This window comes from Microtus ochrogaster, linkage group LG8 (genome assembly GCF_000317375.1).
Source record: "Microtus ochrogaster isolate Prairie Vole_2 linkage group LG8, MicOch1.0, whole genome shotgun sequence".
Taxonomy (NCBI): Eukaryota; Metazoa; Chordata; class Mammalia; order Rodentia; family Cricetidae; genus Microtus; species Microtus ochrogaster.
The window spans coordinates 17,681,349-17,693,435 of record NC_022033.1 but is presented as its reverse complement, the minus strand read 5'-3'; the positions used below and the strand labels follow the sequence as shown (position 1 = coordinate 17,693,435).

Sequence of the window (12,087 nt, the reverse complement as noted above, 5' to 3'; positions counted from 1 at the left end):
TCCTATATTTTGAAAGTGTTTCCCTCAGACAGTTTAGAATTCCAGATACTACATTAAGACCCTTGATGTGTTTTTAGTTAATTTTTGTGCAGGATAATAGGTAAGTGTCTAGTTTTCTCAGCACCGTTTGCTTTTGATGCCCTTGATGAAAAATTAGGTGTTTGTAGCTTTGTGGGTTTGTTCTGGATCTTTTTATTCTGTGGGTTTACCTGCTTGTTTTATGCTATTTTTGTTACTATGGTCTTTAAATAGAGATTGCGATTAGATACTATGCCTCTAGTGTTCTTTTTGCTTAGGACTGCTTTGTCTGTATGTTCTTTTATACTAACATAAATTTTATGGGTTTTTTTCCTAATTCTGTGAATATCGTCATTGGAATTTAATGGGGATCACATTGACTCTGTAGATAACTTTTTATAATATAGTTAGGTTCATAGTACTTTTTATAATATAGTTAGGTTCACAGTACTAATTTTACCAATGTACAATCATGGATAGTCTTTGCATTTTTTAATGTTGTTTTCACTCTATTTAGAGTTTTAATGCTCGTTGTACAGGTTTTTCTTTCACTGCCTTTGTTAGACTTATTTCTACTAGAGTATTTGCTTTTCTTTGCTGGCCTGGAACTTGCAATTACAAGTTAGCATAGAATTCACAGAGGTCTTCTTCCTCTCCCGTTTCCTCTTCAGTAACGGGATTAAAGATGGGCATCACCATATATCTATTGTGTGGTTGTTTGTGTGTACAAGCACATGATACATTTACATGACATACCCACGGTACCCATGTGGAGTCAAAGCATAGCTTCTAAGAATCAGTTCTCTTTCCACCATGTGGGTTCCAGGTGATAATGAACTCATTATCAGGATAAATAGCAAAGCACCTTCATCCACTGATACATCTTGACGACCTTAGTTGTGTTTTTGTTTAGTTTTGGGTTTTTTTGTTGCTGTTGTTGTTGTTGTTTTTGTGAGACAGAGTTTCTCTCTGTAGAACAGCCTATCCTCCAACCCAGAGATTCACCTGTTTCTGCCTCCGAGTGCTAGGATTAAAGTAGTTGTGCTACCATTACCTGGCTTGTTTGTTTTAAAGCTATTATTAGGATAGGGACCCACCTCCTCCAGTTTACATCTTGGCAAGTTCATTATTGGTATATAAAAAAAAAAACTACTGATTTTTGTGTGTTATTTTTGACAGTGTTTATCAGATCAAAGAGTTTCCTGGTGGAGTCTTAATGATCTTTTAATAATGCTTTGATTTCTTTTTTCATTTTTGTATACCTTTTGTTTCTTTCTCTTGCCTTACTCTTGGTTCTGATTATAGGGGAAATGTTTTCAGTTTTTCTCCATTTAATATAATATAGACTTGTAAGTTTGTCATTATATATATCTTCACATATATATATATCCTTTTTATGTTGAGGTATGTACTTTATATTCCTATTTTCTTTAGAGCTTTTATCAGGAAGTGCTGTTGAACTTTATCAAATGCCTTTTATGCATCATTGATCATGTGATTTCTGTCCCTCCAAAGTCTGTATATATGCTGTAACTGCATTTCTTGACTTGTAGGTGTTCTTCCATTAGTCGTGTATCATCTTAAGTGTTTTCTTAAATTTGGCTTGCAAATATTTGAGAATTTTTTGTCTATATTCGTCCGAGAAATTTATTTATAATTTTATTTTCTTACTTGGTTTTGATATCTTAGTAATGGTGTTTGCTTTTTCTTTTTTGATCAGCTTGAAGAGTATTGGTGTTACATCTTTAAAGAGCTGGTAGATTTTGGCAGTGAATTTATCTAATCTTTCTTGTTATATATAGATCTGTTTAACTTGTTTATAGCTTCTTCATTTAATTTTGGTAAGAAACATATGTCTAGGAATTTAATGTTATACTTTGTGTGAAGCAGGGTCCAAGACAGGTTCTCACTAGTATCCCTGACTACTGTAGACCAGGCTGTCCTCTAACTCAGAGATTCACCTTCCTCTGACTCCTGAGTGCTGGGATTAAAGGCATGTGCTACCATGCTGAGCCGCCTTTTTTTTTTAATTAGTTTTTAAAGATTTCTTTATTACATGCATATGATGCTCTATCTGCATGCACACCTACAGGCCAGAAGAGGGCATCAGATTCCATTATAGATGGTTGTGAGCCACTATGTGGTTGTTGGGAACTGAACTCATGACCCCCTACAAGGGCTGCCAGTTCTCTTAACAACTGAGCCATATCACCAGCCCAATGCTCAGCTTTTATCTGTTGTTTTATTAGGATTTACTTTAATTTTATTTGTATGGGCATTTTGTCTGCCTACTTGACTGCTGCTCACAGAGTTGAAGGTATTAGATCCTCTGGACCTGGAGTTAATATGCTGCCGGCCATGTTTGGAATTGAATCTGGGTACTCTGGAAGAATAGCCAGTGATTTTAACTGATCAACCATTTCTCCAATCATAATTAAAGATTGTGGGTGTGTGTACGTGTGTGCATGCCATGTGTGTTTGTGTCAGTGGAGGCCAGAAGAGGGTGGGCATTTGTGAGTCATCTGATAAAATTGCTATGAATCAAACTCCAATCCCCTGAAAGAACAGCATGTGCTCCTAACCACTGAGTGCTCCCTCCAGACCTTGTAGTTATCTACTTTTTTCCAACTTATTTTATTTACTTAATTTATTTATTCATTCCAGCCTCCAAATTATGTTCTTTCTTATCATGGCTCTTGTCCTTTACCATTTAACACACAGGCAATTTCTGATCTGCTATCCTAAAATCTGTGTCCTCTTTATTTTCAAAGGGCAGAGTTTTAGCAAAAGATTCTAGGCATGTTTTGTGTGAAGTAACAAACCTAACCAGCAAGTTGGAACAGTGGAAAATTTGACTTTATGAGAATAACTTTACTTTATTCTGGTACTTATTTAATTCCTAGCTTTTTGTTGTAATTTTGTATAACTGATCATTTTTCTGTGCTACTTACAAAATATGTATGCCATTGCCACAGCATGATTTTAGCATACCATGCTTAGGCAGGTAGGTTTTATTTCTTTCCTTGTAGAGGCTTTATTTAATTTTGGGTTGTTAAAACAGTTAGGGTCATTTGTGGGACATGGATCACATACATAGTTGATCCTTCATGTAAGTTAAGAAAACAATTTAAATTTATTCCTCTGATGATTTGAGACCTACTGACAAAGGCAGCTAAACTGTAATGAGAAAAGAAAATGTTTATTTGGAGTAAAGTCCTTTATCTGTTTATCTATAATATGAAGACAGTATTATTACCTAAGTAAGATTTTTATAAGCTTATAATGGAATACAAAAGTGATTGTTGAAAATACATGTGTACTTTATCCTTTCCTTGGTAAGATGAAGTGTGCCTATAGTCTTGATTAGGGTTACTATTGCTTTGATAAGACACCATGACCAAATGCAACTTGAAGAAGAAATGATATATTTGAATTATGCCTGCTCATCACTGAAGGAAGTCAGGACAAGAACTTAAGCTGGGCAGGAACCTGGAGGCAGGAGCTGATGCAGAGGCCATGGAGGGGTGCTGCTTACTGGCTTGCTCGATACGACTTCCTCAACCTGCAAAAGAGCCTAATACTGCCAGCCCAGTGTAAAGCCACCCACGATGGGCTGGGCCGTCCCACATTAGTCAGTAATTAATTAAGAAAATGCCCTACAGCTGGATCTTACAGAAGCATTTTCTCAATTGAGGTTTCTTCCTTTCAGATGAGAGTTTAGTTTGGGTCACGTTGACATAAAACTAGCCAGGCACCTACTTTGTGTTATTTAACATAATGTAGACTTTTTAGTAACTAGAATCAGTAACTAGCTCTTTTGTTTTGTTTTGTTTTTTTTCTCTCTCTTTAGTCCACCACGAATTAAAGATGAACCCGAAGATGATAGCTATTTTGCTCCTCCTAAAGAGGATATAAAGCCACTGAAGAGACCTCGAGACGAGGATGAGTATGTATTTCTTCCTGTTTGACTAAAGAGAAACATTCAATGAAATTTCAGTTTCAAAAGGATGCTGTAGTAAAAAAAAAAAAAATGGAATCAATCTTCTTTATCAATAGATGAATGGATAATGAAAATGTCATGTGTATGGATAATAAGAGTATATACTACTCATCTCTAAAGAAAAATGAAGTAAAATTCATGCAGGAATATAGATGGATTTAATATGTATAATATTAAGCATGGTTACATAATTTTAGAAAGAAGAAAAACCACTCTTTCATGAGGTGTGTGTGTGTGTGTGTGTGTGTGTGTGTAAACACAAATGTATACGTGAATACTGTATACCACGAAGAAAGAGAATAGGAAAGCCTCATGAAAAAGGACTAAATGTAGGTGATGGAAATTAGTTATAAAAGTGTATAAAGCTAATTGTTTTTCTAGTTCTGATTTGTCAAGGATTTTTGTTGTTGTTGTTTGGTGCTGGATAAGTGCATAAAATATATTCAGTACTGAAATGTAAAATTGAATGTGAAACTCCAGAGTTTCTATTTGAATGCCTATTCTAAGTATAGACATTCATTGAGGTTTGGGTCTGGTTAATTTTGGTGTGTGGTATTTCTTTTACGTATGTGTATGCATGCACATGTATATGTGTGTATAAATATTTTAAGACGTTAAAAATGAATTAGAAGAGGAGAGATACTTAAAATATCTTTAAATAAAACATGTGTATATCTAATGAATAAAAACTACATTAGTTGACATTTTGTGTAATAGATTCTAATTTTTGAGAATTGGGTTTGCTAAGCAAATAATTTATGGGAGTTATGTGTAACATGTTTTTTTCATATTAAAATGATAGGCATATGTAGTATAGAAATTTCGAGTAATACAAAATTAATGAAGGATATTTAAATTATTTAGTCACTTAGAATTATCATTAATTTTACACTACAGGTAAATTAAGAAAATTGGGTTAGGGATGTAGCTCAATTGATGGAGTGCTTACCTACCACACAGAAAGCAATAGGTTGATTCCAGCACCACATTAAACTGGATGTGGTAGTGCATGCCTATAATATCAGCATTTGGGAAGTAGAGACAAGAGGATTAGAAACTCAGTCATTCTTGAATACATAGTGATTTGAGGCCAGCTTAGGCTACCTGAGACTCGGCCCCAATTTTTCTTTTTTTTCTTTTCTAGGATCTATACCATTTGATACATAGGGAACCTTCAGTACAGAGAAAACAAAATTGCTCTTGTTATTTATTTAAGGCTCTTACCTAGATTCACCCAGTGACAATACATTATATTTATTAGTTTGAGTCCATGTAGCTTATTACATATACTCTGTGAATGCCTGGGACTGTAGCACAGTTGGTGTTTACCTTGTGAGCTTGAGGATCTAAATTTGATTCAGAGCCACATATAAATTCCAGGTGTTGTGGGCACATGCTTATAATCCTAGGACCAGGAAGGCAGAGACAGGAAAATTCCTGGGACTCCCTGACTAGTTAGTCTAGCTTAATTAGTGAACCCCAGACCCCTACAAAACCTTGTCTCAAAGGAGATGGAGAATGTTCCTCAGAGGACAGCTGAGGGTGTCCATTCGCCTCCATATGAATATGAACACTCAGATGCATTGAATAATTGAAAATCAAATATATTGACTACAGCAATGGCTTAGTGGTTGTGAGTGCTTTGTTTTCTGGAGGATCCAAGTTTAGTTCTCAGCTCCCACATCAGGCAGCTCTTTTATAGGGTTATATCTATTGCTTTCTAGTCTGTTTCTTTTTTAATTCTACACACACATACACACACACACACACACACACACACACAAACACACAGACATACACACACACAAAATGTGTATACATATTTGTTTGTCTATGAGTTGAACATTTGTGTATCACATGCATTCCTGGTACCCACAGCCTAAAGAAGAAGGTATTAGATCCTCTGAAACTGGAATTACAGACATTGTGAGCTGTCCCATGTGGTTGCTGGGAACTAAGCCTTGGTCCTCTGCAAGAGCATCCAGTGGTCTTAGCAGATGAGCATCTCTCCAGTCCTGTCTGATCTTCACTTGTTCCGCTCCAGTTAGTATAGAATGCCCAGTCAAGAATAATAGCAGTCACATCTGCCATGGACACTTCAAGAGTTGGGAGAGTCTAATCCTGTAGGTGAGAACTCTTTAGTCATAGTTGCATTAACTGCATATTCGTGTTCCCCTTTCTAGTGCTGATTATAAACCTAAGAAAATTAAGACAGAAGATATCAAGAAGGAGAAGAAAAGAAAATTAGAAGAAGAAGAGGTTAGTAAAGGTTTTTGAGGCTTAAGTTTTAATAAAACAACCTTAAAAACATAACTTTTCTTTTTTTATTTTGTGTGTGTTTATGCATATCATGGTGCACATGTAGAAATCAAGGGACAGCTTTGAGAAGTTGGTTCTCCTGGAAATCAAACTCAGGTTATCGGGTTTGACATCAAGTGCCTTTAACTTCTGAGCCATCTCATTGTTCCTAAAACAACTCTTGAAGCCAAATGAATTTTGGGGATTTACTTATTGGTTTGTTGTAGTAGTAACAGTGGAGAAAAGTTGTACAGGCAAGTTGTGGATGTGGCACTGAGTGGCCAACATCTTGAAGTGATTCCAGAGTATCTTTAGGTTATCCTTAGCTACTGTTGAGTCTACTCTGTCTATTCATAGCTTGCGTTGTTAACTGATACTTGGATTTATACCATCTGCAGGTTTGCAGAAAAATGTTCTAGATGATGACTATAACACCATCCTTACTGATGGATGCATGAACTTAGGTTTAGAGAGGTTGATCGTTTGTTAGAGGTTGTACACCACTGAATTGTACAACCAGGATTTGTTCTCATTCATTGTGAGTCTAGAGCCAACACACTAGCTTGCCTCTTGTGAGTGTGATGGTCCTTTCACTTCACAAGAAGAAAGAAGAAAGGTCTTCAGTGAAATGTTTAAAATATTCATTGGTATAGTGAGCTAAAGAGATAATCAGGTTTTGCAGTTAGAAGGTTGTAGTTTTTTAGATCTGAAGTATCTGTTTAGCAGAAGTTCTAGTTAATGAAAACCAGTGTATGGAATTGATAGTGAAGTGTTTGAGTAGCTGACTTCATTATAAGTTATCAATAAATTTTTATCTGTGGCGATGGGGGATTAGATATAAGGTCTTTTAGTTCCAGTATTTTTTTTTTCCTGAAACAGGTTTTTCTCTGTATCTCTGATTGTCCTAGAATTCACTCTGTAGACCAGTTTAAGACACAAATCCATCTACCTCTGCCTCTCAAGTGAGTGCTGTGTTCAAAGGTGTGCACCAACACCACCAACTGGTTCCAGCAGTTTTTGTTGTTTTTTTTTTTTTTTCGAGACAGGGTTTCTCTGTGGTTTTGGAGCCTGTCCTGGAACTAGCTCTGTAGACCAGGCTGGCCTCGAACTCAGAGAGATCCGCCTGCCTCTGCCTCCCGAGTGCTGGGATTAAAGGCGTGCGCCACCACCGCCCGGCTATAGTTTTTTTTGGTTAGCTCACCCAAACAGCCTCCTGGTGTGTAATTAGTCCTGACTTAAGTGCTTTCTCTTTCTTTGTAGGATGGCAAATTGAAAAAACCCAAGAATAAAGATAAAGATAAGAAAGTTGCTGAGTCAGATAACAAGAAAAAGAAGCCGAAAAAGGAAGAGGAGCAGAAGTGGAAATGGTAACATTTCAGCACTAGGTTAAGCTGTCAGCTCTCACTTTGATTGTGCAGCATAATTAAGCAAGAGTTGAATTATTAAGGTTAATTTCTTGACAGTTAAGAGGGAAATACTTAATCTCTATAAGAATAGCTAAAATAAGTTTTGGGGTATTAATGAAGTAATTTCCTAGCTTTAAACCTAGCGGATCTCAAAACTTGTTTCTTCTCATTGAATAGGTTTTAGAAGTAGCCTATGTATAGAAAGGTATTCAGCACAGCAGGAAGGCACAAATGCGTTCATTTATTTTTTACAAATTATCGCTATTAGTGATGTAATATTTCAGTGCATATGTACCCTCTATAATGTTAAATTAGGCTAAGCCTGCCTATCTATCTTTATGCTGAGAATTATCATCATACTTTCTTCTGTCCTTATTGCTATTAGAAATGTGTTTACTATGATAAATCATATTTGGAATGCTGCCTCTTAGGAAACGTCCACAAGAATATCTTGATGGATGTTTGTGTAACTGTAGAAAAGTGAAGATCATTTAGAGCAAAATACAACCAGAACCATAATGAAATTATTAATTTAAAACATCAGAAATGAAAATGTTCATGCTAGGGTAATATAGATCAGTTGATAAATTAATTGATTGCGGCACAAGCATGAGAACCTGAGTTTAGATCCCCAAAACCTTTGTAAAAAGCTGAGCATGGAAGGACACATCTGTAACCCCAGTACCGAGGATGCAAAGATGGGCAAATTCTTGGTGTTTGTGGGCCTGTTTAATAAATAAGGTCACAGTAATGAGGAAGATATTTGACATTTACCTCTTGTATACACAAGTACCCGCAGCCCCACGGATGTACACACATGTGATCACATCTCCCCACATGCATACCTGCAACAGCTTTTAAAAAATAGATTTAAAAAAATGGATACGTAGATTAATTAATTATTAAATAGATTTTAAAAAATGATGTATGTGGGTTGAGTATGTGTCAGAGAGTATGTGTGATCGTTAGAGGGCAACTTTTGGAATTGGTATTCTCTTTTCCCTTTGTGTAGCTGCTGGGGATCAAAGTCAAATTGCTAGGCTTATGTAAAAAAACACCTTTACTTTCTGAACCATCGTACTGTCCCATAAATTTTTTAACTGAAATTTTTAGGCTGGTGAGAATGCTCATTGGTTAAAGGCGCTTGCTTGTAGCCAAATCTTAATCAGCTGAGTTTGATTCCCGGAACTCATATGGTAGAAGGAGAGAACTAGTTCCTTTTGGTTTGTTAATGTGGTGGATTATATTGATAGATTTTTGTATGTTGAACCATTTCTACAGCTCTGTGATGAAGTCTGCTTGGTCATGGTGGATGATCTTTTTGATGTGTTCTTGGATTCACATTGCCAGTATTTTCTTGAGTACATTTCCACCTGTGTCCATAAGGGAAATTGATCTGTAATTCTCTTTCTATGTTGATCTTTGTGTGGTTTGGCTATCAGGGTGACTGTGACCTCATAAATTGAATTTTGCAGTGTTCCTTCTGTTTTTTGCATTTTGTAGAATAGTTTGAGGAGTATTGGTATTACTTCTTCTTTGAAAATCTGCTAGAATTCTGCACTAAAACCATCTGGCCCCGAGCTTTTTGTTTTGTTTTGTGTTCAAATTGGGAGACTTATAATGACTGCTTCTATTGGTCTATTTAAATTGTTTATCTGATCTTGATTTAATTTTGTCAAGTGGTATCAATCAAGAAAATTGTCCATTTCTTTTACATTTTCCAGTTTTGTGGAGTACAGTTTTTCAGTTTTTCATGACCTAATGATTCTCTGGATTTCCTTTGAGTCTGTTATTTTTACATCTCTCTTTTCATTTCTGATTTTGTTTATTTGGATATTCTCTCTCTCCCTTTTAGTTAGTTTGGATATGGGTTTATTTTGTTGAAATTTCTCAAAGAACCAACACTTTGTTTCATTGATTCTTCCTATTATAGAGAATTCTTTGTATTAACTTTGTATTACAGAGTTTCTGTTTTATTGATTTCAGTCCTCAGTTTATTTCCTGTTGTCTGCTCCTCTTAGGTGTGTCTGCTTCTTTTCTGTTCTAGAGCTTTCAGGTGTGCTGCTAAGTCGCTTTTATGAGATCTCTCCAAATTCTTCATGAAGGTACTTAGTGCTATGAACTTTTCTCGCTTAGCACCCCTTTCATTGTGTCCTATAAGTTTGGGTATGTTGTGCGTTCATTTTCATTGAAGTCTAGGAAGTCTTTAGCTTTTATTTCTTCCTTATCCCAGTGGTAACTCAGTAGACTGTTATTCAGTTTCCACGAGTTTGCAGGCTTTCTGTTGTTGAAATCCAGTTTCAATTCATGGGGATCTGATAAGGAGATTATTTGAATTTTTTTTGTATCTGTTGAGACTTGCTTTATATGGTCAGTTTTGGAGAAGTTCCATGTGGTGCTGAGAAGATGGTTGTGTGTGTATGTGTGTGTTTGGATGAAATGTTCTATATAGATAGCTGTTTGGTCCATTTGAGTGATAACATCTGTTAGTTCCATTGTTTCTTTGTTTTGTTTCTGTCTGGACAAATCTGTCCATTGGTGAGAGTAGGGTGTTAAAAATCTCCCATTATTAATTGCATGGGGTTCTATGTGTGATTTAAGCTTTAGCAGTGTTTCTTTTACAAATGTGGGTGCCCTTACATTTGTGACATAGATGTTCAAAATTGAGACATCATCTTGCTGGATGTTTCCTTTGAATATGAAATGACTTGATTAATTTTGGTTAGAAGTCTTTTTTAGATGTTAGGATGATAGCTGCACCAGTTTGCTTCTTAGGTCTATTTGATTGGAAAATCTTTCCCCAATCCTTTACTCTGAGGTAATACCTGTATTTAAATTGAGGTGTGTAGGATGATGGATCCAGTTTTTGTATCCATTAATTAGCCTGTGTCTTTTTTATTGGCAAATTGAGCTCATTGATATTGAGGAATATTAATGACCAATATTATTCCTGTTATTTTGTTGGTAATGGGGGAGAGAGAGAGTTTCCCTTCTTTGAGTTTTGCTGGTATAAGATTATCTACTGCCTGTGTTTTTGTAGGTGTAGTTAACTTTTATTTTCTACTTTTGAGAATTTTGAAATAGCTGTATATTGTTATGTTTATTTACTTAACTATTATACCAGTAATGTTTAATTTATATTTTTGTTAAAAATTTTCAAGTGAAAAAAAAAATTTTTCAAGTGATCCAGTCAGGAAAAAAAATGCTTCTTTTCCCCATTCTTATTTTTTATCTGTGGAATAACCTTTACTCACAGTTTGACTTGTAGCTTCCAGACTCAATTATATTTACTCTCTGACTTTGATTCTTTAGAAAAGTAATGTCCCCATCACCTCTGAGGAATAGGCAATAACAGTGCCCAAGTGGTAGAGAACAGTAGAGCAGAAATGTGTTCCTGTACTCAATGATGGCATGTTAATGTGATCTTAGGAATTAAAAGGGGAGTATAAAAAGGAAGATGACAGAGTTTGGGAACTCTAGCCTTTCTAGGGACCTGAATTAGAGAACAAAAGGATGTATATGTCTTTTTTTGTTGCTGTTTGTTTTTTTTCAGACTTCTATTTCATTTTTTTATTGATTGATCTTTACTAGAGTTTGTTCTCAGAATAGTGATACACTTTGATGCCCCAACTCCCTTTTGGTTTTGAGACAGAGTATATATCACAGGCTGCTTCTGCCTCCCAGTGCTAGGATTAAAAGTGTGTGCCATTTATGGCTTTTGGTAAAACTTTAAAATAAGTGATTATGTAAATTAGTTATTAGGAATCATGAGGATGGTTAAGTGAGTAATCACCAGTCTCTTGGATTTCTCTGGGTACTCAGGAAATGTAGACTGCATTTCCTTGTTATTAGGAACTCCCTGTGGCCTCATTGTTTCTTTTGTGGGTTCCAATTTAGATATAATCTTACCCTGTGTGTATATAATTAGGGGCCGTTTGTAGGCTTTACTGTTCTAGTTTTACTTTTAGAGATGAAGTTTTTATCAAGTGTTGCCATACATTAATTCTTTTTTTGTTTTACAAAAAGGGTATTTATTGGTTCACATAACTGCAAAGTCCAGAGGATATACCGCTAGCTTCAGGCACAGTTGGATCCAGGGGCATAAATGTTGTCATCGGAACTCAAGTCTTTTGCTCTTTTGGCTCTGTTCCTCTGCACTGGCTTCATTTTCTGTCTGGCTCATTCAACATAGTAGGCCCTGTTGGTTTGAGTTTTTCTCTCACAAAACTTAAGCATCTAAGTAAAGAGAACTTCTCTACAACTGAGTAAACCACCTAGGACAAACTTGAATCATGCATCCATTCCTGAACCAATCACTAGAGTCAAGAAGGACATGCTGATTGATGAGGTTGGAATATCATGTCC

General features: G+C 35.8%; 1 protein-coding gene across 1 annotated transcript in view; it reads left to right on the top strand.

The window, feature by feature from the left end:
• Window positions 1-12,087, top strand: part of Top1 (DNA topoisomerase I) — a 79,811-nt gene that overhangs the window by 35,400 nt on the left and 32,324 nt on the right. Inside the window, exons 6-8 of the mRNA XM_005362993.2 lie at window positions 3,869-3,964; window positions 6,202-6,277; window positions 7,577-7,683. Coding sequence (XP_005363050.1) covers window positions 3,869-3,964; window positions 6,202-6,277; window positions 7,577-7,683 — 279 coding nt within the window. The remainder of the gene's footprint in view (window positions 1-3,868; window positions 3,965-6,201; window positions 6,278-7,576; window positions 7,684-12,087) is intronic.